This window comes from Sebastes umbrosus, chromosome 22 (genome assembly GCF_015220745.1).
Source record: "Sebastes umbrosus isolate fSebUmb1 chromosome 22, fSebUmb1.pri, whole genome shotgun sequence".
Lineage (NCBI taxonomy): Eukaryota > Metazoa > Chordata > Actinopteri > Perciformes > Sebastidae > Sebastes > Sebastes umbrosus.
In genome coordinates, this window is record NC_051290.1 from 2,165,593 (window position 1) to 2,190,901 (window position 25,309).

General features: G+C 33.6%; 3 protein-coding genes across 3 annotated transcripts in view; 2 read left to right on the forward strand and 1 right to left on the reverse strand.

The window, feature by feature from the left end:
• LOC119482109 (proline-rich protein 36-like) overlaps positions 1-6,830 on the forward strand; it is an 8,870-nt gene extending 2,040 nt beyond the window's left edge. Inside the window, exon 3 of the mRNA XM_037759511.1 lies at positions 6,812-6,830. Coding sequence (XP_037615439.1) covers positions 6,812-6,830 — 19 coding nt within the window. The remainder of the gene's footprint in view (positions 1-6,811) is intronic.
• abce1 (ATP-binding cassette, sub-family E (OABP), member 1) lies at positions 6,709-18,657 on the reverse strand. The gene is made up of 19 exons (XM_037759098.1): positions 18,438-18,657; positions 15,678-15,819; positions 15,511-15,596; positions 15,300-15,397; positions 14,340-14,457; positions 12,933-13,070; positions 12,395-12,464; positions 12,061-12,157; positions 11,888-11,977; positions 11,649-11,770; positions 10,593-10,717; positions 10,341-10,437; positions 10,070-10,129; positions 9,915-9,973; positions 9,366-9,476; positions 9,098-9,240; positions 8,214-8,336; positions 8,013-8,124; positions 6,709-7,103 (listed from the first exon to the last, which is right to left on the reverse strand). Exons 2-19 carry the CDS (start codon positions 15,778-15,780, stop codon positions 7,056-7,058), a joined length of 1,800 nt encoding a protein of 599 aa, XP_037615026.1. The 5' UTR covers positions 15,781-15,819; positions 18,438-18,657; the 3' UTR covers positions 6,709-7,055.
• An 827-nt stretch (positions 18,658-19,484) lies between these two features.
• On the forward strand, positions 19,485-23,254 carry anapc10 (anaphase promoting complex subunit 10). The gene is made up of 6 exons (XM_037759223.1): positions 19,485-19,646; positions 21,022-21,137; positions 21,220-21,310; positions 21,410-21,530; positions 21,625-21,678; positions 22,617-23,254. Exons 2-6 carry the CDS (start codon positions 21,023-21,025, stop codon positions 22,794-22,796), a joined length of 561 nt encoding a protein of 186 aa, XP_037615151.1. The 5' UTR covers positions 19,485-19,646; position 21,022; the 3' UTR covers positions 22,797-23,254.
• The last annotated feature ends 2,055 nt before the right edge of the window (positions 23,255-25,309 follow it).

The window sequence follows — 25,309 nt, forward strand, 5'->3', positions numbered from 1 at the left end:
AAAAAACATCATAGTATAGCATGTCGAGAAAAAAAAAAAAGTCATAATATAATATGTCGAAAAAAAACGTCATAGTATAGCATGTCGAAAAAAGTAAAAAAAGTCATAATATGTCGAAAAAAAACTTCATAGTATAGCATGTCGAAAAAAGTAAAAAAAAGTCATAGTATATGACTTCGAAAAAAACGTCATAGTATATCAAAAAAAAGTCATAGTATAGCATGTTGAAAAAGTAAAACAAAAAGTCATAGTATAGCATGTCGAGAAAAAAAAAAAAGTCATAATATAATATGTCGAAAAAAAACTTCATAGTATAGCATGTCGAAAAAAGTAAAAAAAGTCATAGTATAGCATGTCGAAAAAAGTAAAAAAAAAAAAGTCATAATATAATGTCGAAAAAAAACATAGTATAGCATGTCGAGAAAAAAAAAAAAAGTCATAATATAATATGTCGAAAAAAAACTCATAGTATAGGATGTTGAAAAAAGTAAAAATAAAAGTCATAGTATAGTATATCGGGAAAAAAAGTCATAGTATAGTATTTCGAAAAAAGTAAAAAAAAAAAAAGTCATAATATAATGTCGAAAAAAAACATCATAGTATAGCATGTCGAGAAAAAAAAAAAAGTCATAATATAATATGTCGAAAAAAAACTTCATAGTATAGCATGTCGAAAAAAGTAAAAAAAGTCATAGTATAGTATTTCGAAAAAAGTAAAAAAAAAGTCATAATATAATGTCTAAAAAAAACGTCATAGTATAGCATGTCGAGAAAAAAAAAAAAAGTCATAATATAATATGTCGAAAAAAAACATCATAGTATAGCATGTCGAAAAAAATAAAAAAAAAAAAGTCATAATATAATGTCGAAAAAAAACATCATAGTATAGCATGTCGAGAAAAAAAAAAAAGTCATAATATAATATGTCGAAAAAAAACTTCATAGTATAGCATGTCGAAAAAAGTAAAAAAAGTCATAGTATAGTATTTCGAAAAAAGTAAAAAAAAAAAAGTCATAATATAATGTCGAAAAAAAACATCATAGTATAGCATGTCGAGAAAAAAAAAAAAAGTCATAATATAATATGTCGAAAAAAAACTTCATAATATAGCATGTCGAAAGAAATAAAAAAAAAAAAGTCATAATATAATGTCGAAAAAAAACGTCATAGTATACATGTCGAAAAAAGTAAAAAAAAAAAAGTCATAATATAATGTCGAAAAAAAACATCATAGTATAGCATGTCGAGAAAAAAAAAAAAGTCATAATATAATATGTCGAAAAAAAACGTCATAGTATAGCATGTCGAAAAAAGTAAAAAAAGTCATAGTATAGCATGTCGAAAAAAGTAAAAAAAAAAAAAGTCATAATATAATGTCGAAAAAAAAACATCATAGTATAGCATGTCGAGAAAAAAAAAAAAAAGTCATAATATAATATGTCGAAAAAAAACTTCATAGTATAGCATGTCGAAAAAAGTAAAAAAAGTCATAGTATATGACTTCGAAAAAAACGTCATAGTATATCAAAAAAAGTCATAGTATAGCATGTTGAAAAAGTAAAGCAAAAAGTCATAGTATAGCATGTCGAGAAAAAAAAAAAAGTCATAATATAATATGTCGAAAAAAAACTCATAGTATAGGATGTTGAAAAAAGTAAAAATAAAAAAGTCATAATATAATGTCGAAAAAAAACATCATAGTATAGCATGTCGAGAAAAAAAAAAAAAAGTCATAATATAATATGTCGAAAAAAAAACTTCATAGTATAGCATGTCGAAAAAAATAAAAAAAAAAAGTCATAATATAATGTCGAAAAAAAACGTCATAGTATAGCATGTCGAAAAAAGTAAAAAAAAAAAGTCATAATATAATGTCGAAAAAAAACATCATAGTATAGCATGTCGAGAAAAAAAAAAAGTCATAATATAATATGTCGAAAAAAAACTTCATAGTATAGCATGTCGAAAAAAGTAAAAAAAAGTCATAGTATAGTATTTCGAAAAAAGTAAAAAAAAAAGTCATAATATAATGTCTAAAAAAAACGTCATAGTATAGCATGTCGAAAAAAGTAAAAAAAAAAAAGTCATAATATAATATGTCGAAAAAAAACTTCATAGTATAGCATGTCGAAAAAAGTAAAAAAAGTCATAGTATAGTATTTCGAAAAAAGTAAAAAAAAAAAAGTCATAATATAATGTCGAAAAAAAACGTCATAGTATAGCATGTCGAAAAAAGTAAAAAAAAAAAAGTCATAATATAATGTCGAAAAAAAACATCATAGTATAGCATGTCGAGAAAACAAAAAAAAGTCATAATATAATATGTCGAAAAAAAACTTCATAGTATAGCATGTCGAAAAAAGTAAAAAAAGTCATAGTATATGACTTCGAAAAAAACGTCATAGTATATCAAAAAAAGTCATAGTATAGCATGTTGAAAAAGTAAAACAAAAAGTCATAGTATAGCATGTCGAGAAAAAAAAAAAAGTCATAATATAATATGTCGAAAAAAAACTCATAGTATAGGATGTTGAAAAAAGTAAAAATAAAAGTCATAGTATAGTATATCGGGAAAAAAAGTCATAGTATAGTATTTCGAAAAAAGTAAAAAAAAAAAAGTCATAATATAATGTCGAAAAAAAACATCATAGTATAGCATGTCGAGAAAAAAAAAAAAAGTCATAATATAATATGTCGAAAAAAAACTTCATAGTATAGCATGTCGAAAAAAATAAAAAAAAAAAAGTCATAATATAATGTCGAAAAAAAACGTCATAGTATAGCATGTCGAAAAAAGTAAAAAAAAAAAGTCATAATATAATGTCGAAAAAAAACATCATAGTATAGCATGTCGAGAAAAAAAAAAAAGTCATAATATAATATGTCGAAAAAAAACTTCATAGTATAGCATGTCGAAAAAAGTAAAAAAAGTCATAGTATAGTATTTCGAAAAAAGTAAAAAAAAAAAGTCATAATATAATGTCTAAAAAAAACGTCATAGTATAGCATGTCGAAAAAAGTAAAAAAAAAAAAGTCATAATATAATATGTCGAAAAAAAACTTCATAGTATAGCATGTCGAAAAAAGTAAAAAAAGTCATAGTATAGTATTTCGAAAAAAGTAAAAAAAAAAAAGTCATAATATAATGTCGAAAAAAAACGTCATAGTATAGCATGTCGAAAAAAGTAAAAAAAAAAAAGTCATAATATAATGTCGAAAAAAAACATCATAGTATAGCATGTCAAGAAAAAAAAAAAAAGTCATAATATAATATGTCGAAAAAAAATTTCATAGTATAGCATGTCGAAAAAAGTAAAAAAAGTCATAGTATATGACTTCGAAAAAAACGTCATAGTATATCAAAAAAAGTCATAGAATAGCATGTTGAAAAAGTAAAACAAAAAGTCATAGTATAGCATGTCGAGAAAAAAAAAAAGTCATAATATAATATGTCGATAAAAAACTCATAGTATAGGATGTTGAAAAAAGTAAAAATAAAAGTCATAGTGTAGTATATCGGGAAAAAAAAGTCATAGTATAGTATTTCGAAAAAAGTAAAAAAAAAAAAGTCATAATATAATGTCGAAAAAAAACATCATAGTATAGCATGTCGAGAAAAAAAAAAAAGTCATAATATAATATGTCGAAAAAAAACTTCATAGTATAGCATGTCGAAAAAAGTAAAAAAAGTCATAGTATAGTATTTCGAAAAAAGTAAAAAAAAAGTCATAATATAATGTCTAAAAAAAACGTCATAGTATAGCATGTCGAGAAAAAAAAAAAAAGTCATAATATAATATGTCGAAAAAAAACATCATAGTATAGCATGTCGAAAAAAATAAAAAAAAAAAAGTCATAATATAATGTCGAAAAAAAACGTCATAGTATACATGTCGAAAAAAGTAAAAAAAAAAAAGTCATAATATAATGTCGAAAAAAAACATCATAGTATAGCATGTCGAAAAAAGTAAAAAAAAGTCATAGTATATGACTTCGAAAAAAACGTCATAGTATATCAAAAAAAGTCATAGTATAGCATGTTGAAAAAGTAAAACAAAAAGTCATAGTATAGCATGTCGAGAAAAAAAAAAAAAGTCATAATATAATATGTCGAAAAAAAACTTCATAGTATAGCATGTCGAAAAAAGTAAAAAAAGTCATAGTATAGCATGTCGAAAAAAGTAAAAAAAAAAAAGTCATAATATAATGTCGAAAAAAAACATCATAGTATAGCATGTCGAGAAAAAAAAAAAAGTCATAATATAATATGTCGAAAAAAAACTCATAGTATAGGATGTTGAAAAAAGTAAAAATAAAAGTCATAGTATAGTATATCGGGAAAAAAAGTCATAGTATAGTATTTCGAAAAAAGTAAAAAAAAAAAAGTCATAATATAATGTCGAAAAAAAACATCATAGTATAGCATGTCGAGAAAAAAAAAAAAAAGTCATAATATAATATGTCGAAAAAAAACTTCATAGTATAGCATGTCGAAAAAAATAAAAAAAAAAAAGTCATAATATAATGTCGAAAAAAAAACGTCATAGTATAGCATGTCGAAAAAAGTAAAAAAAAAAAGTCATAATATAATGTCGAAAAAAAACATCATAGTATAGCATGTCGAAAAAAGTAAAAAAAGTCATAGTATAGTATTTCGAAAAAAGTAAAAAAAAAAGTCATAATATAATGTCTAAAAAAAACGTCATAGTATAGCATGTCGAAAAAAGTAAAAAAAAAAAAAGTCATAATATAATGTCGAAAAAAAACATCATAGTATAGCATGTCGAGAAAAAAAAAAAAAGTCATATGTCGAAAAAAAACTTCATAGTATAGCATGTCGAAAAAAGTAAAAAAAAGTCATAGTATATGACTTCGAAAAAAACGTCATAGTATATCAAAAAAAGTCATAGTATAGCATGTTGAAAAAGTAAAACAAAAAGTCATAGTATAGCATGTCGAGAAAAAAAAAAAAAGTCATAATATAATATGTCGAAAAAAAACTTCATAGTATAGCATGTCGAAAAAAGTAAAAAAAGTCATAGTATAGCATGTCGAAAAAAGTAAAAAAAAAAAAGTCATAATATAATGTCGAAAAAAAACGTCATAGTATACATGTCGAAAAAAGTAAAAAAAAAAAAGTCATAATATAATGTCGAAAAAAAACATCATAGTATAGCATGTCGAGAAAAAAAAAAAAGTCATAATATAATATGTCGAAAAAAAACTTCATAGTATAGCATGTCGAAAAAAGTAAAAAAAAGTCATAGTATAGTATTTCGAAAAAAGTAAAAAAAAAAGTCATAATATAATGTCGAAAAAAAATTTCATAGTATAGCATGTCGAAAAAAGTAAAAAAAGTCATAGTATATGACTTCGAAAAAAACGTCATAGTATATCAAAAAAAGTCATAGTATAGCATGTTGAAAAAGTAAAACAAAAAGTCATAGTATAGCATGTCGAGAAAAAAAAAAAGTCATAATATAATATGTCGAAAAAAAAGTCATAGTATAGGATGTTGAAAAAAGTAAAAATAAAAGTCATAGTATAGTATATCGGGAAAAAAAAGTCATAGTATAGTATTTCGAAAAAAGTAAAAAAAAAAAAAGTCATAATATAATGTCGAAAAAAAACTTCATAGTATAGTATATCAAAAAAAGTCATAGTATAGCATGTTGAAAAAATAAAACAAAAAGTCATAGTATAGCATGTCGAGAAAAAAAAAAAAAGTCATAATATAATATGTCGAAAAAAAAACTCATAGTATAGGATGTTGAAAAAAGTAAAAATAAAAGTCATAATATAATATGTCGAAAAAAAACATCATAGTATAGCATGTCGAAAAAAGTAAAAAAAAAAGTCATAATATAATGTCGAAAAAAAATTTCATAGTATAGCATGTCGAAAAAAGTAAAAGAAGTCATAGTATATGACTTCGAAAAAAACGTCATAGTATATCAAAAAAAGTCATAGTATAGCATGTTGAAAAAGTAAAACAAAAAGTCATAGTATAGCATGTCGAGAAAAAAAAAAAGTCATAATATAATATGTCGAAAAAAAAGTCATAGTATAGGATGTTGAAAAAAGTAAAAATAAAAGTCATAGTATAGTATATCGGGAAAAAAAAGTCATAGTATAGTATTTCGAAAAAAGTAAAAAAAAAAAAGTCATAATATAATGTCGAAAAAAAACTTCATAGTATAGTATATCAAAAAAAGTCATAGTATAGCATGTCGAAAAAAGTAAAAAAAGTCATAGTATAGTATTTCGAAAAAAGTAAAAAAAAAAAAGTCATAATATAATATGTCGAAAAAAAACATAGTATAGCATGTCGAAAAAAGTAAAAAAAGTCATAGTATATGACTTCGAAAAAAACGTCATAGTATATCAAAAAAAGTCATAGTATAGCATGTTGAAAAAGTAAAACAAAAAGTCATAGTATAGCATGTCGAGAAAAAAAAAAAAAGTCATAATATAATATGTCGAAAAAAAACATAGTATAGCATGTCGAAAAAAGTAAAAAAAAAAAAGTCAGTATGTCGAAAAAAGTATAAAATACATTATAGTATCATGTGAAAAAAAAGTCATAGTATAGTATGTTGCAATAAGTAAAAAAAAAAGTCATATGTCGAAAAAAAGTGTGGTGTAGTAGTATTAGTAGACAGACTAGTATGACAAATTAGAAGACATAATAAATGAAGATAGAAGTAGTTGTTGGATCAGGTAGCATCAGTTTATTATCATTTGTTGTAAATGCATGAGAGATAAAATACGCTGCTTAATGTTCCACAATGTCGCTGATTGTGAATACAGCCCAGTATGTTCAGGCTGACAGACACAGAATGCATTTTAAACATTTCACAACATTGCTGGTTATGAATACAGCCCGGTACATAAAAGGCTGAGGATTTTTTATATCTTTTAAGTTGCTTATGATGATATTTATTTTAAACATATCTGATGTTTATTGAATGCAGCCTGCTTTTACGTGTTGGTAGATGGTCACGGCTGCACGCTGCGTCGCAGGAAGTCACGGTTGGTCACACAGGAAGTCGTCTCAGTCGTCCAGGAAGAAGTAATTCCCACTCTTCTTCTGTTCGGTGTCCTGGGAGACGGAGAGAAGGGCAAAGTTTAGTCTCTTTAAATACAACAATCACAGTCCTGTTTGTGTGTACAGAAGCCTCAAGTTAATAATATAAATAAATATGTCATTAAATATAGCAAATTATCTTTGTATCAATTCCCTTATTTATTGACACTTTTGTTTAATTTTCCCTTTTTTATTTATACATTCATTTTTATTAATTTATTTATTTGTGCATTTATTTATTTAACTATTTTTACATTTATTTTGTATTTATTTTTCAATGTATGTATTTATTTAAGCATTGATTTATTTTGTTTCTGCACGATTTTCCCGTCGCATTTCACCCCTTATTTATTTCTGTATTCTTCTTCACACATTTCTGCCTCATTATGCAAATGAGGGGTCTGTCTCCAAAGATAAATAAATGAACAAATAACTCAATCAATAAATAAATGTCATTAAATGTACAAAAAATAAATGTAGCCATTAATTAATTGAAATGTGACAAATTGATTTTTCTGTTTTAATTTGCTTCTTTATTTATTAATCTTTGTTTTAATCCCCTTCATTTACCCTTCTGTTTAATTTGACCTTTTATTTATTTATGTATGTATTTTATCACTTTTAAATTAATGTATTTATTTTTGTATTTATTTTTTATCTATTTTTGCATTATTTATTATTTATTTATTTTATATTCCATTTTCAAATGTATGCATTTATTTATGCACGATTTTCCCTTTGCATTTCACCCCTTATTTACAGATCAACCGTCTGAAGATGAACTATTTTGCGGCCCCACCGTAAGTCTCCTCCCCGAGGTTGAGCTGGTTGGAACCTCCAGACCGTTGCTGCGCGGCACGTTTCCATTAAATATTAACATCTCAATTCACAGTCATGTTTACGTTTCTCTATCTGTGTTTGTACCTTGATGGAGGCATGCTTGTTGATGCGTGGTCTGAAGTTGTTCGGGTCTCTTCTGAATGTGATTTCCAACAGCGCCAGGAAGCGGTTCATCCCCGCTAACAGACCCTGAGGACTGAGAAGAAGAAGAAGAAGAATAGTTAATTTAAATATCGCAGGGGGTTGTTTAGTTTACGTTGTGAGTGTTTTATTAAAATGTCTTACGTGTTAGCTGCGGTCGACCTGGAGGGAATACCGTCGAACACGATGACTCTGTCGGCCAGGTAGGTCGCCATGATGAAGTCGTGCTCCACCACAAACGCCGTCTTCTTCGCGTGGAGGATGTACCTGCACGCAAACACACCCGAGTCAGACAGACAGTCAGACAGACAGACGGAGAAAGAAGAGGGGAAAAGGATGAGAAGGAAGAAGGAAAGGAAAGGAATGAGGATATGTAAAGGAGAGGATGTATAGAGTCGGAGGAAAAAGTGAAGGAAATGTAAGAGAGGAAGGAAAAGTGATAGGTAACGATAAAATAAGATCATTTAAAATACAAGATACTATAATCTAAAATAATCTAAAATACGATAATCTAAAATCAAAAATGCGATAAAATACGATAAAGTAATATATGATAATCTAAAATACAACGCAATAAAAAAGGTACGATAAAATAAGACACGATAATGTAAAATACGAAAGAATAATCTTAGATACGATAAAATATGATAAGATAAAATATGATAATTTAAGATATAAAATACGATAATCTCAAATACAATCTAAGATAAGTGTATGTAGTGTAAGATACGATAAAACACAATAATAAATAAATAAAAAATACAATAATCTAGAAAACAATACGATAAAATAAAATATGATAAAATATGATAATCTAAGCTACAGGGGAAATAAATGGTGGGGGTGGAGAGGAGGGAGTATGAAGGAAAAGTGTTGAAGGATGTAGAGAATAGGAAAGAAAGAGGGAGAAAGTGAGGGAATGTGTGAGGAAGTAAGTCAGAACTAACTGAAGGGATTCAAAGTAAAGAATGAGGAGAAGCTGGATTGTTCTCTGTAAAGTAGGAATAGAGAATAAAGCGTGTTTTGACCTCTTGATGACCCTGGCAGCCATCAATCTCTGCTCAGAGTCCAGGTAGGCCGAAGGCTCGTCGATCAGATAAACATCAGCTGGTTTCCCCAAACAAAGAGTCAGAGCGACTCTCTGCAGCTCACCACCGGACAGGTTCTGGACCTGGAGGGAGGAAGAGGAGGAGGAGGAAGAGGACGAGGAGGAGTTGCTGTTAATTAAAGTGAGTGTTTTGTTAAGAGTCTACATGTGAGTGGAAGTGGAAGTGAGTTTGTGCGTGAGCGTCTTACGTCCTGGTCGATGATGCTCTCTATCTGCAGCGGCTTCATGACGTCGGTGATGAACTGCGGGTGAGTGTAGGCGTCTCTGATCTTCTCGTGAAGCAGAGCTCTGACGCTGCCCTGCAGACACAAACACACTCTTCAAAACACTTCACTCATCTTCACTTTAAAAAGAAAAACATCTAAACTTCACAACTTCAAAACCTGCTGCGACTTCAGAGATCCACTTCCTGTTTACCGAGACGAGTGGAACCGCAGGAATATAAAGCTTTCTGAGGGATTATTTCAGGGAGGAAGTTTCACCGGGTGACTGACGGATACAGACAAAACTAGAGCTGCAACAGCTCGTCCATCAACACGGAGTCAATCTGAGATTATCTAACATGCAATACAATATGTTCCCATACAATACGATAATCTAAGGTACAATAAAATCTAAAATATGACGCAATAATATGAAATACGATAAAAATAAAATAATCTAAAATAAAACAATCTATGATAACATAGAATAAAGTTGCATTAATAACTGATGATGAGGAAATTGATTAAACGCACCTTGAACTTTGGGCTGATGGTCTGAGGCTTGTAGCTGACGCACAGGACAGGAACGTCACCTGGAAGAGAAGAGAGAGCACAGGTGAGTGTGTGTTTCTACGTAGTTGTGTGTGTGTGTGTGTGTCTGTGTGTGTGTGTGTGAGACACACGCTCACCTCCTGAGTCCGGTTTGAGTCCTCCAGCCAACATCCTGATGAAGGTCGTCTTCCCTGTGCCTGCAGACACACAAATGATCACAAGCTGTAAAACATTGGTGATCCTCTGACTTTTTTAAATATGTATGATGACATTGTTATATAGTTTTGATGATATATATATATATATATATATATTGTCGTATTGCCCGGCCCTAAGTGGAATCATCATAAACTGAGCATTATACCGGTGAGGAGGGTTTATTACAGGACTGCAGTAGTTTGATCGTACCGTTCTCTCCCAGCATCACCATGATCTCCGAGTCCGTAAACTCTCCTCCTTTAATCGCCAGCGTGAACTCGCCCATCGTCTTCACCATCTCTGGATACTGAACAACAACAACAACAAACATCAGCCGGGAGTTTTACAGAAACCTCCTCATCATTATTATTATTATTATTATTATCCCGAAAGATGAGGAGGGAGGGAGGAAGGAAGTTGCAGTGATTGCCAGAGATCTAAGAGCAGACGATGTGAACCAACCTGATAGTGCCGGAGTCTCTTCACCTCCTCGTCATTGGCCGTCTCAGCCACCTTGAAGACCAACGAGGTCTCCCGAAACCTGAGATTCTCCGTGGGAACGTAACCGTCCAGGAAGATGTTGATACCTGGAAGTAAAGGAGAGACGATCAGGATGAAAACGTGTTTTGGTTCAATAGATCCTGTTAAACAGGACGCGGCGCTCGGACCTCCATCGTCTCTGTAGCGTTAATGTCCAATAGTCGACTTTTATTGACAAAATATAGACGTAAACATTTACAAATGTCACAACATGTTTTTATTTCAAATGAAATATTCTGCTTCAATCTATATTTGTTGGGATTTAGCCTTTCAAGCCGTTTTCTCTCCTGCAAGCACCTGATTTAACGGGGCGATCGAGCACCGTAAATTACCTTTATATAACCACAACAACACAAAATCATATTTTACCATTTCTTTAGGGTGATAACGTCAAAACATATGATGACAGACTTTCAAACTTCATTCAACTAAACACACATATCACTCATTTTTACAGCAAGAATTACATATACAGTATGTATCTGATTATTTTAAAAAGGCAAAAAGAGGGGAGGGAGAGAGAGAGGAGAGAGAGAGAGGGAGAGAGAGAAAAGAGAGAGAGAGAGAGAGGAGAGAGAGAGAGAGAGAGAGGGGAGAGAGGGAGAGAGAGAGAGAGAGAGAGAGAGAGGGGAGAGAGAGAGAGAGAGAGAGAGGGGAGAGAGAGAAGAGAGAGAGAGGGGAGAGAGGGAGAGAGAGAGAGAGAGAGAGAGAGAGGGGAGAGAGAGAGAGAGAGAGAGAGGGGAGAGAGAGAGAGAGAGAGAGAGAGAGGAGAGAGAGAGAGAGAGAGAGAGGAGAGAGAGGGAGAGGGAGAAGAGAGAGAGGGAAAACAAAACACTTAAAAAACACATGATTTACAAGAGAAAGTCCGGCATTCAAACTCTCACTAAGTAAAAAATAAGTATATAATCAAGAAAACGTATTTAAAGTATGAATGTTGAAGTACTCATTATGCTTTATTGTGTTCTGAGTGAGTTTTACCCTCTCGGACGCTGAAGGGCATTGTGACGACTCCGTAGGCGCTGGGGACGCCGTACAGGCAGCAGATGAAGTCCGACAGGTAGTCCAACACACTCAGGTCGTGCTCCACCACAATAATATACCTGAAACACACAAACAAAAATATACACTATTATGATCCAGTTAAACAATAAACAAAGTATAAACACGTCTCCTGTATTCTATCCATCTATAAACGTCAGATTAATGAAGAGCGCTACCTGTCCGGGGTGATGAGTGAGCGGATGGTGATGGCGGCCTTCAGCCTCTGTTTCACATCCAGGTAACTGGACGGCTCGTCAAACATAAAACTGAAGCAGAGAAACAAAACGTCAAGTCGAGTTAAAAACTATAAATCTACGAGTAGAGGCAGCGGGGTCGGTGGTTTCCTCACATGTCGGCTCTCTGGATGCAGACGACGGCGCAGGCGAACCTCTGCAGCTCTCCTCCGGACAGATCCTCCACGTTCCTCTCCCGCAGGTGACTCAGATCTGCCCGGCAACAACACAGAAGAAACAACCAATCACAATACAGACAGCGGGCTGACAGCGGGCTGTCAGCGGGCTGTAAGCGGGCTGAAAGCGGGCTGTCAGCGGGCTGACAGCGGGCTGACAGCGGGCTGACAGCGGGCTGTAAGCGGGCTGTCAGCGGGCTATAAGCGGGCTATAAGCGGGCTATGTGTGTAAATATGGGTTGTGTGTGTGTGTGTGTGTGTGTGTGTGTTTTACCTAGCTGGGCGCAGACGATGGTTTGTGTGTCTGTGTCGTCTTTCCTGGTCAGGATGGACCCTACTGACCCCTGCAGGCACACAGGAAGAATTACAATCAGCCACACATCAGTATCAGAGTAAAAGAAGCAGAACCACACCGTCAAAATACTCTGAGACAAGTTATAGTCCTGCTTTTGAAAGAAGCTTTAGAAGTACATCATTACCAGTAGTAGAAGCACTTCTTATGCTGAATTGAGTGTTAAATTATGGAGCCTTTAAGGTCCCGGAAGATATTTTTTTAATCTTATGCACACAAGTTATCGTCGTTAACGAGCTACAGCCAATGAGAGGCTAACGGCTAAATTTAGAGCACTTTATTTTACAAAAGGGTGGAATATTTGATGTTTTAAAGCTGCATTGAAGCAATTTCATTGATTAAAGATAGTACAAAGTTGTGTTCAAATTCATTGATATTATTATTATTATTAGACACTTATTCTGAAAACACAGAATTTGGGTTTCATCGGGGGCCCGTCGATGCGTCGAGCATCGTTTACCTTGACGGTCTTTGGGATCTGGTCGACGTACTGCGGTTTGACGATGGCCCGCAGGTCGTCCTCCAGGATTTTGGTGAAGTAATTCTGCAGCTCAGAACCTCTGAAGTAGGTCAGGATCTCCTGCCAGTCTGGAGGGTTCTGGTCCAGAAAACACAGTCAACATGTTAACAAGAAGAACAAACTGTAAGGCCGACAGACAGCAGAGACGGAGGGAAACACAGCACCCAGATAGTTATTAATTACTCGTTTTAAAGAAATGATTGTTTCTGTAAAGCTCATAAACGAATCCTGGTTTAACTGTGAAATAAGTAGCTTTGCTTGTCAAAATATCTTAATGGTTTCAGGTTAATGGTGCGTCACAGCGAGCGCCAATCGATCTTTTTGCGCGGCCAAACTCTGTGTATATACTATAACGTCGCTGCCGTATTTATTGCTTAATTTAGACGACGTTATGTTGATTGTTGACGGAGCAGATACAATATTAGCATAGCACAGCCCTGGTTAGGTTATCGTTGTTTGCTTGTCGTCTTGCAGACAGACCTGACAGAGCATGAAATCAGACTTATCGGCATTAATATGTAGTTATTTCGGCATCCTTCTGATCCGTTTATTGTAATTAAATCACAGCAAAATCTGTTATATTCGGGTTCTTACCGCAGTAGTAAACCAAGTTACATCAGCCGACGTGTGTTTTTCCAGATACAGTGATTACAACTGTGTGAAATTCACCGAGCGCCTCTGTGCCGACACAACGGTGTTTGGTTTTCCGACATATCTGGGACTTTTACAACATGTACAAAGCAGAAACGGTGGTTTATTTCGGCCTGTAGTTGATCAACCTGTGTTGGTATCTACATGGAGGTAAACCCCTCCTCCTCCTCCTCCTCCTCCTCCTCCTCCTCTCTGATCTTGCGGTCAAACTCGCACGTGTAATGTGAGGCAATAATTTGATTTGCATTTAACACGTCAGTAAGTGAAGGTGTATTTTTACTGTATCTTTGACATAATCTCTGTGTTCATTCTCGAGCAGCAACAAAGTTGGATTTGTCCTCAAACAACCTGCCGATCTGTGCGTCATTCATAAACCGAATTCATCAACTCGACCGTAACGATTGATAGAACATCTTGAATCATGACATTGTGTATTTATAGTTTCCTTAGCGAGGAGGAAAACCTTTAATTCACAAACTATTGAGCCAAATTTGAAAAGAAAACGTCATATTTTCTCATTTCAAACATGGAGTTTGTCAGTTGATGGTTGGTCAGAAGACTAAATGCTACACCCATGTTGTTATCTCATCAGAGCAGCGCCGCCCTGAACACCAACATCATATCATCTCTACAGGAACACGACAGTGTGTGTCGGCTTTAGGAGACGAGAAGAAAGAAGGAGGTTTGAACACTCACATCGAATCTGCCCAGGTTGGGCTTCTGTTTTCCAGCCAAGATCTTCAGAGCTGTGGACTTGCCGATACCGTTGGTCCCCACCAGACCCAGAACCTCACCGGGCCGCGGGATCGGCAGTCTGCAAACAAACACATTATAAACACATCAACACACGTAGAGTGACGGTAAGGTCTCAGTATGCAACACAATAGCAGCATTTTACTGCTGTAGCTGCTCCAGATGGAGCTACGTTTAACTACTTTATATACAGTTTAGTCCAGTGGTTCCCAACCTAGGGGTCGGGCCCCTCCAAAGGCTCACCAGATACATCTGAGCGGTCGTGAGATGCAAAAAAAAATGTGATCGGGGCATCTCTAAAAGTTTTATTTGCTCCTTTTTTTTCTGCTGATCCAAACCGTGAGTTTTGTGATCCGTTGACTCTCTAAACTTCTCTAATAGAGTGAATCACAGCCCCAGAAATACTCCTGAAAAACATCCTGCAACTTTCTGTTGAAAAATGATGAAATATGATTGAATATAAACAACATTTAACGCCCTTATAGTTGGACTTTTAGCTGTTTTAATGGAGGCTTATTTGTTGTCTGGCTCATGAAAGCTGATGATTCCCAACGATGATCATTAAAATATCACATCTCACTGCAAAACCAAATTATTTTGTTTCACGTTAAGTTGAAAAGAAACTACTTAAAAAGAGAAAATCAGCATAAAATATAGAATATAATTATGTTTTTTTCCCCATAATACTGACATGTAATCAGTCTTCACACTTCAATCCTCATCCAAGCTAAAGAAAATGACTGAAATGTTTCAAAAAAGCTGCAACAATCCTCTCGTCATAGCTTCATTCAACATCCTCCACATTAGAGAAACCAGAATAACAAAGCTTGTTCTCAACGTTCAGAGTACGTTCAGGCTCAAGTGCCACATGGAAACATTGTGGATGAGTTTAAAGCAGCGTACCGGTGCAGTTTGAAGGAGTTGGCGCAGTATCTGTGTGTGGTTTCCTTCTCCAGGTTGCTGGGCAGGTTGACGATCGACAACGCTCCGAACGGACATTTCTAGAAGGACAAAGGACAGCTAGACTTAAAACAAAAACAATAGTCTTATGTGGCACTTGACGGAAGAGATTTATATTTTCTTAACGAAGTATGACTTGAGTTGTTTTTATTACCTTGATGCAGATGCCGCAGCCTATACACAGAGACTCTGAGATCCAGACGATCTTACTCTGTGGAGTCACCTCGATACACAGCTTACCTGCAAACACACAAATACAAATTAAGTTTCAGGTGTCAAGCGGACAGTTAAAGTCTGTCTGGATACGAAACACCAGCTCACCCATGCGGACCACCGGGCAGCTCTTCTTGCACTCCTGACGGCATTTCTTAGGTTTGCATTTGTCGTGGTTGACGATGGCGATCCTGGTGTTTTTATCCGCCATGATGGAGGGCTGGAATGACGGACGCTAGCACCTGTGGGGCTGAACAAAAACATAACAGTTAAAGGGACTGTTTGTAACTTCTTACACGTATAAATCACCCGGGTCGGTGTCCCAGACGCGCTTGTGTGTTGCTACGCTGTTCAGACTCAGACTCCAACACAAACTCCAGTGAAGCACCAAAACCTCTTGGTTGTATCTAGTGAAGCTGTTAAACAGTGTTGGCCGCAGTCGGAGGACGCGGAGGAGACCGTAGCTTTGGTCTCCAGGACCGGAGTCTCTGCTTTACTCTGCCTGCCTTCACTCACACACCGCGCTCGTTCTCACTCTTTCGCTCCACCCCTTACGTGCATGCTGCTCACTCCACACTGCAGAAGAGTTAGTTTAGCTCTGAGAATATCTAGTGAATGTACAGTGGACGTTTGTGCAGAAATAAATGCTGCAGCTCCTCCAGACCAACAGAGGTTTCCCGTGTCTTGTGAAGTGACGGGGCTCCGCAGAGAGAAACGTTATCGTCTCCGACCAAAACTCCGGCGTCTCCCCTGTTCCCTCCGGCCGCGGTCGGGAGGCTGAGGCGGGAAAAGCCAACACTAGGATCAGCATTGATTCATGGAGAGACCTTGGTCTGGTCAGCTAACATTACTGCCAAGCAGCTGAAATATAGAGTGATATTGTGCTTTTAGCTGACGTGTGTCTCCTCACTGTGTTGAGTGATGCTCCTTCATGTCTATGTAGCGTGAGCACAAGCACGAACCCGACGCTGACTTTTGTTGACTTAACGGCCACAGGTGTTGCTGTTAACAAGCATTTTTGATTCTTACTAACAGTCCCTTTAAATCAGGTGATTAATCTTGAGAAACGTTGGTAGGTGTAATTTGAGAGTGAAGTTGAAAGCATTTACCCATAAACATTAAATTCACCTAACGTATATGCACAGGTAATAGTGATATTCAGGTAGCAAAGAAAGCCAACAGGCAATATCTAAATGCATAGGACTTTGTCCACATGCACACTGCTCACTCTGCTGAAGCAACACATTCAATTCTGAACAAAAACGCACAGTATTTGCCTTTAACAATGGGCTGACACACATCTCCCACCACAGCCCTGAACCAGCCTCTACCTGCTCCTCCTGACATGGTTATTTTGTAAATTGTACATTTGTATTCTTATTTTATTCTAACGTTTTATCTATTCTTTTGTTATTATACTGTTTGACTTGCACCAACAAAACCAAAGAAAGTTCCTAGTGTATACCTCTGACACCTGGCAATAAACACCATTCTGATTCTGATTCTGATGCAACCCAAATGTAATGCTTTCTGGCTTTATGCAGATCCTGGACTTTTCATTCCCAGGCCTCTGGAGGGTGAATTGACATAAATGAAGCTGCTTCAAACCAGTCCAGTTCAGTTTGCAGTGTTTTGTGAGAGAGAGTGAGTCACACACCAGACTCCATTTAAAAAACTGGCCTTTTATTGTTGCCAGGCTAACTGAGTATTATCATGATTTAAAGGCCTTGAACTACTCAGTGGTTGTTGTCTTATCAACACAACAAACCTTTAACACATACAGTAAAACATGCATGAATAAAACCTAAGAATAATCTGTTATTCTATCAGCAACATGCCAATGCTGACAGGCAACGTGTCGGGCGGTGGTGAGCACTAAAGTTAGATTTGTCCTTAAATAACCTGCTCAAGCATGAGTCATTCATAATCCGAATTTAACAACAGATTACAATTATTAACAAGACATATTTAATCTCTACTTTGCATGTGTATATTTTTGTTGGGGAGCAAGAAAACGTATAATTGGCACATTATTGAACCGAGTCTGGTGTACTGAAGAGAAAACGTCATATTTTTTATGTAATTATTGCACTAGAATAAATATAATTATTGCACTAGAATAAATTTAATTATTTCAAATTCAGTTAAGGAATTGATGTGTTAAAGTTTCTCTTCCTCAGATAGCAACACTTATATTAAGCACAAATGTGGCACTTTAATGTACATTTTAACTAAATAATAAAGCACCAGATGTGTCATCTATATGCCGAATTTCCCCTAAGGATCTATTCATTCTCATAAACTCTTAAATTTGACTGTCATTAATTTAAACATGTTAATATGCAAGTTCACGTCAAAATGTTAGAAATGTAAAGGGAGTTTGGCTGACTTCGCTTCCTCAGATAGCAACAATTATACTATTTTCGGGTGGTTCTGCTAGTTAACAGCAGCTGTGTTCATAAAGACACTGTTAAACTATGAATCAACTCCATCTGTACACTCAGGTGGATTGATCTGCAGTTAAAAAGCGATTAATGTACATATTTTAACCACAAATGTGGAACTTTAATGTACATTTTGACTAAATAATAAAGCTTCCAGATGCGTCACCTATATGCCGAACTTCTCCTAAGGATGTAATAATTCTCATAAGCTCTTAACTTTAATTCTGTCATTAATTTAAACATGTTTAATATGCAAGTAAACGTTAAAATGTTAGAAGTTTAAATAGAGTTTGGCTGATTTGACTAGCTGTTAGCTTAGCATTAGCATAGGGAGGCCTCTGCACTCTTGACAGCTGATCGTTTTTTAGGGAGAATAAAAACCCTAAAAAGGCGTAAAATCCGCGCCGATAAATTAAGAACTCACCCCTCTGCGGCTCCCGTTAACCGCCGCGGGAAAAAACAGACGAGAAGCGACGTTTAGACGCAAAAAAAACGAAGAAACGGAGAAACGAGATTCTGAACTTCTTCAGCAGCAACGTGTTCCTGCTGGAGCCGGCTGGCAAGATGGCGGGAGTGACGCACAACACAACGCGACGACGCGCTGGTGACGTCATTCAACAAACGACCTGAGGACAGACTCACAACACAGAAGAGGGAGATATAATATATATATATATTATATATATAATATACTTAATATATATATTATATATTATATATATATTATATAATAAATATATATAATATATATGTCATATAATAAATATATATTATATATAATATATATATATTATATATATATATATTATATAATATCTTTTAATCTTCTAATCTTCTAATATAAATATTATATATATTATATATACAGTATATATATACTGTATATATAATATTTATATATTTACATTTATTATAATATATATATATTTATTGCAAGCATATATATAATATATATAATATATATATTATATATATTATATATATAAATTATATATATAATATACATATGCTTGCAATACTATAATATATACTATAACAAATATATATATATATAATATAATATATATATAATATTATTTATTATATATATTATATATAAATTATATTTATATACATGATATATATATACACTTGCAATACTATAATATATACTATAATATATATGATATATATTTAATATTATATATATATTATATATATATTATATATATATATATATATATATATATATATATATATATATGAACACATTGATTAAATAGATATTCTACAAAAGAACTCACTAAACGAGTTTTATAGAATATTATTTCTGTATCTTAGACAAATTAATTATGATTGGAAAAATATAAGGTTGTTTGTTTTCTTTTCTTTTTTCTAATATATTAATTATTAGCCAGAATGTTCCCCCCTCCAGTCCAGCAGGTGGAGGTGATGCGCCTCTAAGCTGGTTTACCAACCGCCAATAAACACCAAAGAAGAAGAAGGAGAAGTGACATCATTCAGCCAGCGACCTGAGACTCACAACAGAAGTGGGAGATTCGAACACAACAAAGAGATTTATAACCTTATCCACCTTTATCAGAACATGTGATGCATTAACTCAACACCTCGCAGACCTCTAACAACCCTTCTTGTAAGTTTGACTTATATTTATGTTGTAAACTAAGTTTAAGCGGCTTTTAATGGAGACATATTAGCTGTTAGCAGCTAACCAGACCTGCACACCAAACTCTGTTAAAACCTTTGTTTAATGTAATTATTGCACTAGAATACATTTAATTATTGCACTAGAATATATGTAATTATTGCACTAGAATATATGTAATTATTGCACTTCAATAAATGTAATTATTGCACTAGAATACATTTAATTATTGCACTAGAATATATGTAATTATTGCACTTCATTAAATGTAATTATTGCACTAGAATACATTTAATTATTGCACTTCATTAAATGTAATTATTGCACTTCATTAAATGTAATTATTGAACTAGAATAAATGTGATTATTGCACTAAAATAAATTTAATTATTGCACTTCATTAAATGTAATTATTGCACTAGAATAAATGTAATTATTGCACTTCATTTAATGTAATTATTGCACTAGAATATATGTAATTATTGCATTTCAATAAATGTAATTATTGCACTAGAATACATTTAATTATTGCACTTCATTAAATGTAATTATTGCACTTCATTAAATGTAATTATTGAACTAGAATAAATGTGATTATTGCACTAGAATAAATTTAATTATTGCACTTCATTAAATGTAATTATTGCACTAGAATAAATGTAATTATTGCACTTCATTTAATGTAATTATTGCACTAGAATATATGTAATTATTGCACTGGAATATATGTAATTATTGCACTAGAATAAATGTAATTATTGCACTAGAATATATGTAATTATTGCACTTCAATAAATGTAATTATTGCACTAGAATACATTTAATTATTGCACTAGAATATATGTAATTATTGCACTTCATTAAATGTAATTATTACACTTCAATAAATGTAATTATTGCACTAGAATACATTTAATTATTGCACTTCATTAAATGTAATTATTGCACTTCATTAAATGTAATTATTGAACTAGAATAAATGTGATTATTGCACTAGAATAAATTTAATTATTGCACTTCATTTAATGTAATTATTGCACTAGAATATATGTAATTATTGCACTGGAATATATGTAATTATTGCACTAGAATAAATGTAATTATTGCACTAGAATAAATGTAATTATTGCACTAGAATAAATGTAATTATTGCACTAGAATAAATTTAATTATTGCACTAGAATATATGTAAATAATACACTAGAATGAATTGAATTATTGCACTTCAATAAATATAATTATTGTACTACAATAAATGTAATTATTGCACTAAAATAATTTTAATTATTGCACTAAAATAATCTCTGACTTCCCAGAAAATGCCAGATTGTGTTTGCTGAACTTGTGTTTTTTTGCCTTAAAGGATGGCCACCCCGAGCAAGACACCCCCCGGTGCCGATCCGAAGCAGCTGGAGCGGACTGGGACGGTCCGGGAGATCGGATCCCAGGCGGTGTGGTCCCTCTCCTCCTGTAAACCGGGTCAGCTCCAAACCTAATGTACATTCTGCTGTCTGTGATAGTCTGGTGTTAATCTGAACTCTTTTCCTCCACCCATGTCCAGGTTTCGGTGTGGATCAGCTGAGGGATGACAACCTGGAGACTTACTGGCAGTCTGACGGATCCCAACCTCACTTAGTCAACATACAGTTCAGGTTAACATCCTTCAATTCTGGGATTACTGGAATAATCTGGAAATTTGCTGTATTATTTTAGGATGTTTGTGTTAATCATCACTGATTTGTTTTGTTCAGGAGGAGAACGACGGTGAAGATGTTGTGTATTTATGCCGATTATAAATCAGATGAGAGCTACACACCCAGTAAGATCTCAGTCAGAGTGGGCAACAACTTCCACAACCTGCAGGAGATCAGGGTAACAACTCTTTATGATATTAATGCTGCATGAAGTTTCATAAACCTCTCATATGATCTACTCACCATCTTCCTCCTCCTCTTCCTCTCTGCAGCAGTTAGAGATGGTGGAGCCCAGCGGTTGGATTCACATCTCTCTGATGAATCAGGTAAGAAACACACTTTATTTCTCTTTACTAGTAAAAAACAGAGATTTTTTTAATGTATTATTCTGTGACTTTTTCATTTGAAACTCAACACTTCTTTTGTTATTGACCAAAATGTGTGTAGCACCAAGTATATGTTATTTACATTTATTTAATAATAATAAATATTTATTATTTTATTGCACTAGAATAAATATAATTATCACACTAGAATAAATATAATAATAGCACTAGAATAAATTTAATTATTGCACTAGAATAAATATAATTATTGTACTAAAATAAGTAATTATTGCACTAGAATAAATATAATTATTGCACTAGAATAAATTGAATATTTGCACTTCAATAAATATAATTATTACACTACAATATATGTAATTATTGCACTAGAATAAATATAATAATTGCACTCAAATACATTTAATTATTGCACTAAAATAAATGTAATTATTGCTCTAAAATACATTTTTACTTTCTCTATTTATCTGAACTTATTTCCATCCTTGTGCTGCTGCAACATCTGAATTTCCCCTCAGGGATCAATAGAAGCTTATCTTTTCTTATTAAATGTTTGTTCAGATGTTTACGTAATCTTTGATCAGATAGTTCCTGATTAGTCACATTTTTGCCAATTTTAGACTGTTTTTATTTTGGCTGCTTGTGTTTAGACGGCGTTTAATATTTGAGGATTTTTGGCTTCTTTTGTTAAATAAAAAATGTGATTTGTAGAAAAAACATGTTTATATTTCTCAAAGTAAAAAAGGTTTCTTATCCGTACCGAACCTGAGTCACATCAGCACTAGAATAAAAAAAAGATCCAGATGATACCGGCTTTGTTCTTCATGTGACGTTGTGTGAAGTCTTTGTGTTGTGTGTCAGGACGTTGTGGATATTAAGAGCGTCACCAGTTAACTAAAGTGTGTCTGTGTGTCTTTTAGCGGACGAACGAGCCGATCAGTACCTTCATGATCCAGATCGCCGTGCTCGCCAACCACCAGAACGGCAGAGACACGCACATGCGGCAGATCAAAGTCTACACGCCCGTGGAGGAGAGCTCCATCGGGAAGTTCCCACGATGCACCACGGTCGACTTCATGATGTACCGCACCATCAGGTGATCTGGACTGAAACGGGACCTCCGCTGTGCTCCTGGAAAGGTCGACACAGAAAAGAGGAAAATGCGTTGATCAGTCTTACTTTACTCATCGTTATCTCTTTTAAATACAGTATTGATATTTTAAATTAAGCTGCCAACGTTGAATATAGCCACATTTACAGATGTTGATAATGGGACATTATAAGTTTATATGTTGTGATGTGAAGAGTTTAACTCCAGAACAAAGTGAATAAAGGTTTAGCGACACATTTCCCCACATAGACCGGATCTTTCTGCACACGGACAGTAAACACTGAACCATTTCTTTATTTTTTACTTCAACTCAGGAGCCGGACGCAGTTCATTAAGATGCCAAAATGTTTTTTTACACAGTTCAAAAAGCCCAAACTGCTGTGCCTACAGACCGTCTCCTGTTGTGGATTTGTTTGTGAATGTTGAATTAAATGTGTTTCAAAGCAACATGTGAGTCTTGTTAATGAATGAAACAAGGTTTAAAGAGCTAAAGAGGAAAAGACAGTCCAATTCCTACCAAACACAAAGAGATGTGCTTTTGACACGAGTAATAGTGACCAAGTTAAAGAAAGGAAGCTACTAGAAGAAAGAAGATAGAAAGCCTTTACTGTCATTGTACAGAATACAATGACATTTGTAGCGCTACTCCTGATCAGTGCATTTTAAAACACCACAAAAACAAAACAAAACTTCAGTAAACAAACATCCACAGCCGACAATACAGGTTCTAAAACAATAAAGTAAAATAAATAGATACAATGTAATAAATACAAATTGTTTTAAGTAGAGGTTAATTGAACATGACAAAAAGCATTTAAAACCCACTTACGTCTCTAAGAGGGGGGACTTCCAGGGTCCTTTTTCAGGAGGATTAATCTGTCATCACACCCTGCAGTAGGACAGGTATCAGGATCAGATATAATACTATATATTATATACTATAATAATATATAATACTCTCAATATTCACTATATTATTCGGAGAGATGGTTCATGATGATGCATCAGATCACTGCAGTTCAGCAGTTCGACCACTAGAGGGAGTCAGATACACACATCAATACATAGAGAACAAGTGATGGAAGGAGTACTAATCATACATTGTAGGAATACTCTTGCAAGTAAAAGACCTGCATTCAAACAATTATTAAATAAAAGTATTATCATTGAAATGAACTAAAGGTATCAAAAGTTCTCATTATGCAGAATAATCCATATTATATTTCTGGATTATAAATACTGATGCATTAATGTGTTCATCACTTTAATGTTGCAGCTGGTAAAGATGGGAGTTAAATTGAATTATACTTTATAAACTGCTGGATATTTTAACCTATAATAATACATCATAATTTATTAGTTGATTATATTAAAGATAAGATAGAACTATTCTTTTGCCAGAGATTGCTCAAAATTACAACAACATAAGAATAAAAAAACACAACAGAGTAATAAATATAAAGTGTATAAGATGTAATATTAACATCAGTGATAAATATAACAATAAGAGTGAGTTATATTTAGTAAAATAAGTAAACTAAGATCAATTTAGTAAAATAACTAAGATAGAAACAGGAGTAAACATATTAAGTGTATAAGACATAATACTAACACCAGTGCAAAACAGAATAACAATTTTGTATTAATAATCTGAAGTATAAAGTATCATAACATGGAAATACTTAAGTAAAGTAAAAGTACTCAGTTACTTTCCACCACTGTTATAGAAAAACAACTCTTCATTGATAAAAACACATCGTTGTTTCTGTTTGTTTCAAATCAATAAAGATTATGTGAATTGAAAGAGAGAAGAAAGGGAGGAGGGGGGGACTCAGTTGCCGTAGTAACTGAAACTACTTCAGCCAATAAGTGTTGCTCTTAGATGAATTACATTGATCTGTGTGTGTGTGTGTGTGTGTGTGTGTGTGTGTGTGTGTGTGTGTGTGTGTGTGTCTCACATAGTAAACACATTTAATCTGGATTACACACACAGATACACACACAGACACACTGTACTCAGGCTGAGTGCTTGTTCTTGACTTTATTAGGCATTTTAATCATCTACACACAGACACACACACACACACACACACACACACACACAGCGTCAGAGTGTGTGTGTGTGTGTGTGTGTGTGTGTGTGTGTGTGTGTGTGTGTGTGTGTGTGTGTGTTGTCAGGAAACACAGTAGATCCGTTTCATCTTCTTCCTCGCTTCCAGCTATGAACACACACATGCACACACAGAGAGTAGAGGTGGACAAAATAACAGGAACGTCTGCACCGTCTAATGCAACACAATGCAAGAAGTGCTGCAACACATCCAACTCTGTCAACATGATGACGTTTAAACCACAGACTATATCATTTATAAAGATGGATGACATGACAGCTCCCTAAAAAAGTGAAGCCAGAACATCTGGATCGCCCCCTGGTGGCTGGCTGCGGTATCGGTCATAAGCCCCGCCTCCTCCATGATGTAGTTTTAGAGATATAACTGTTTA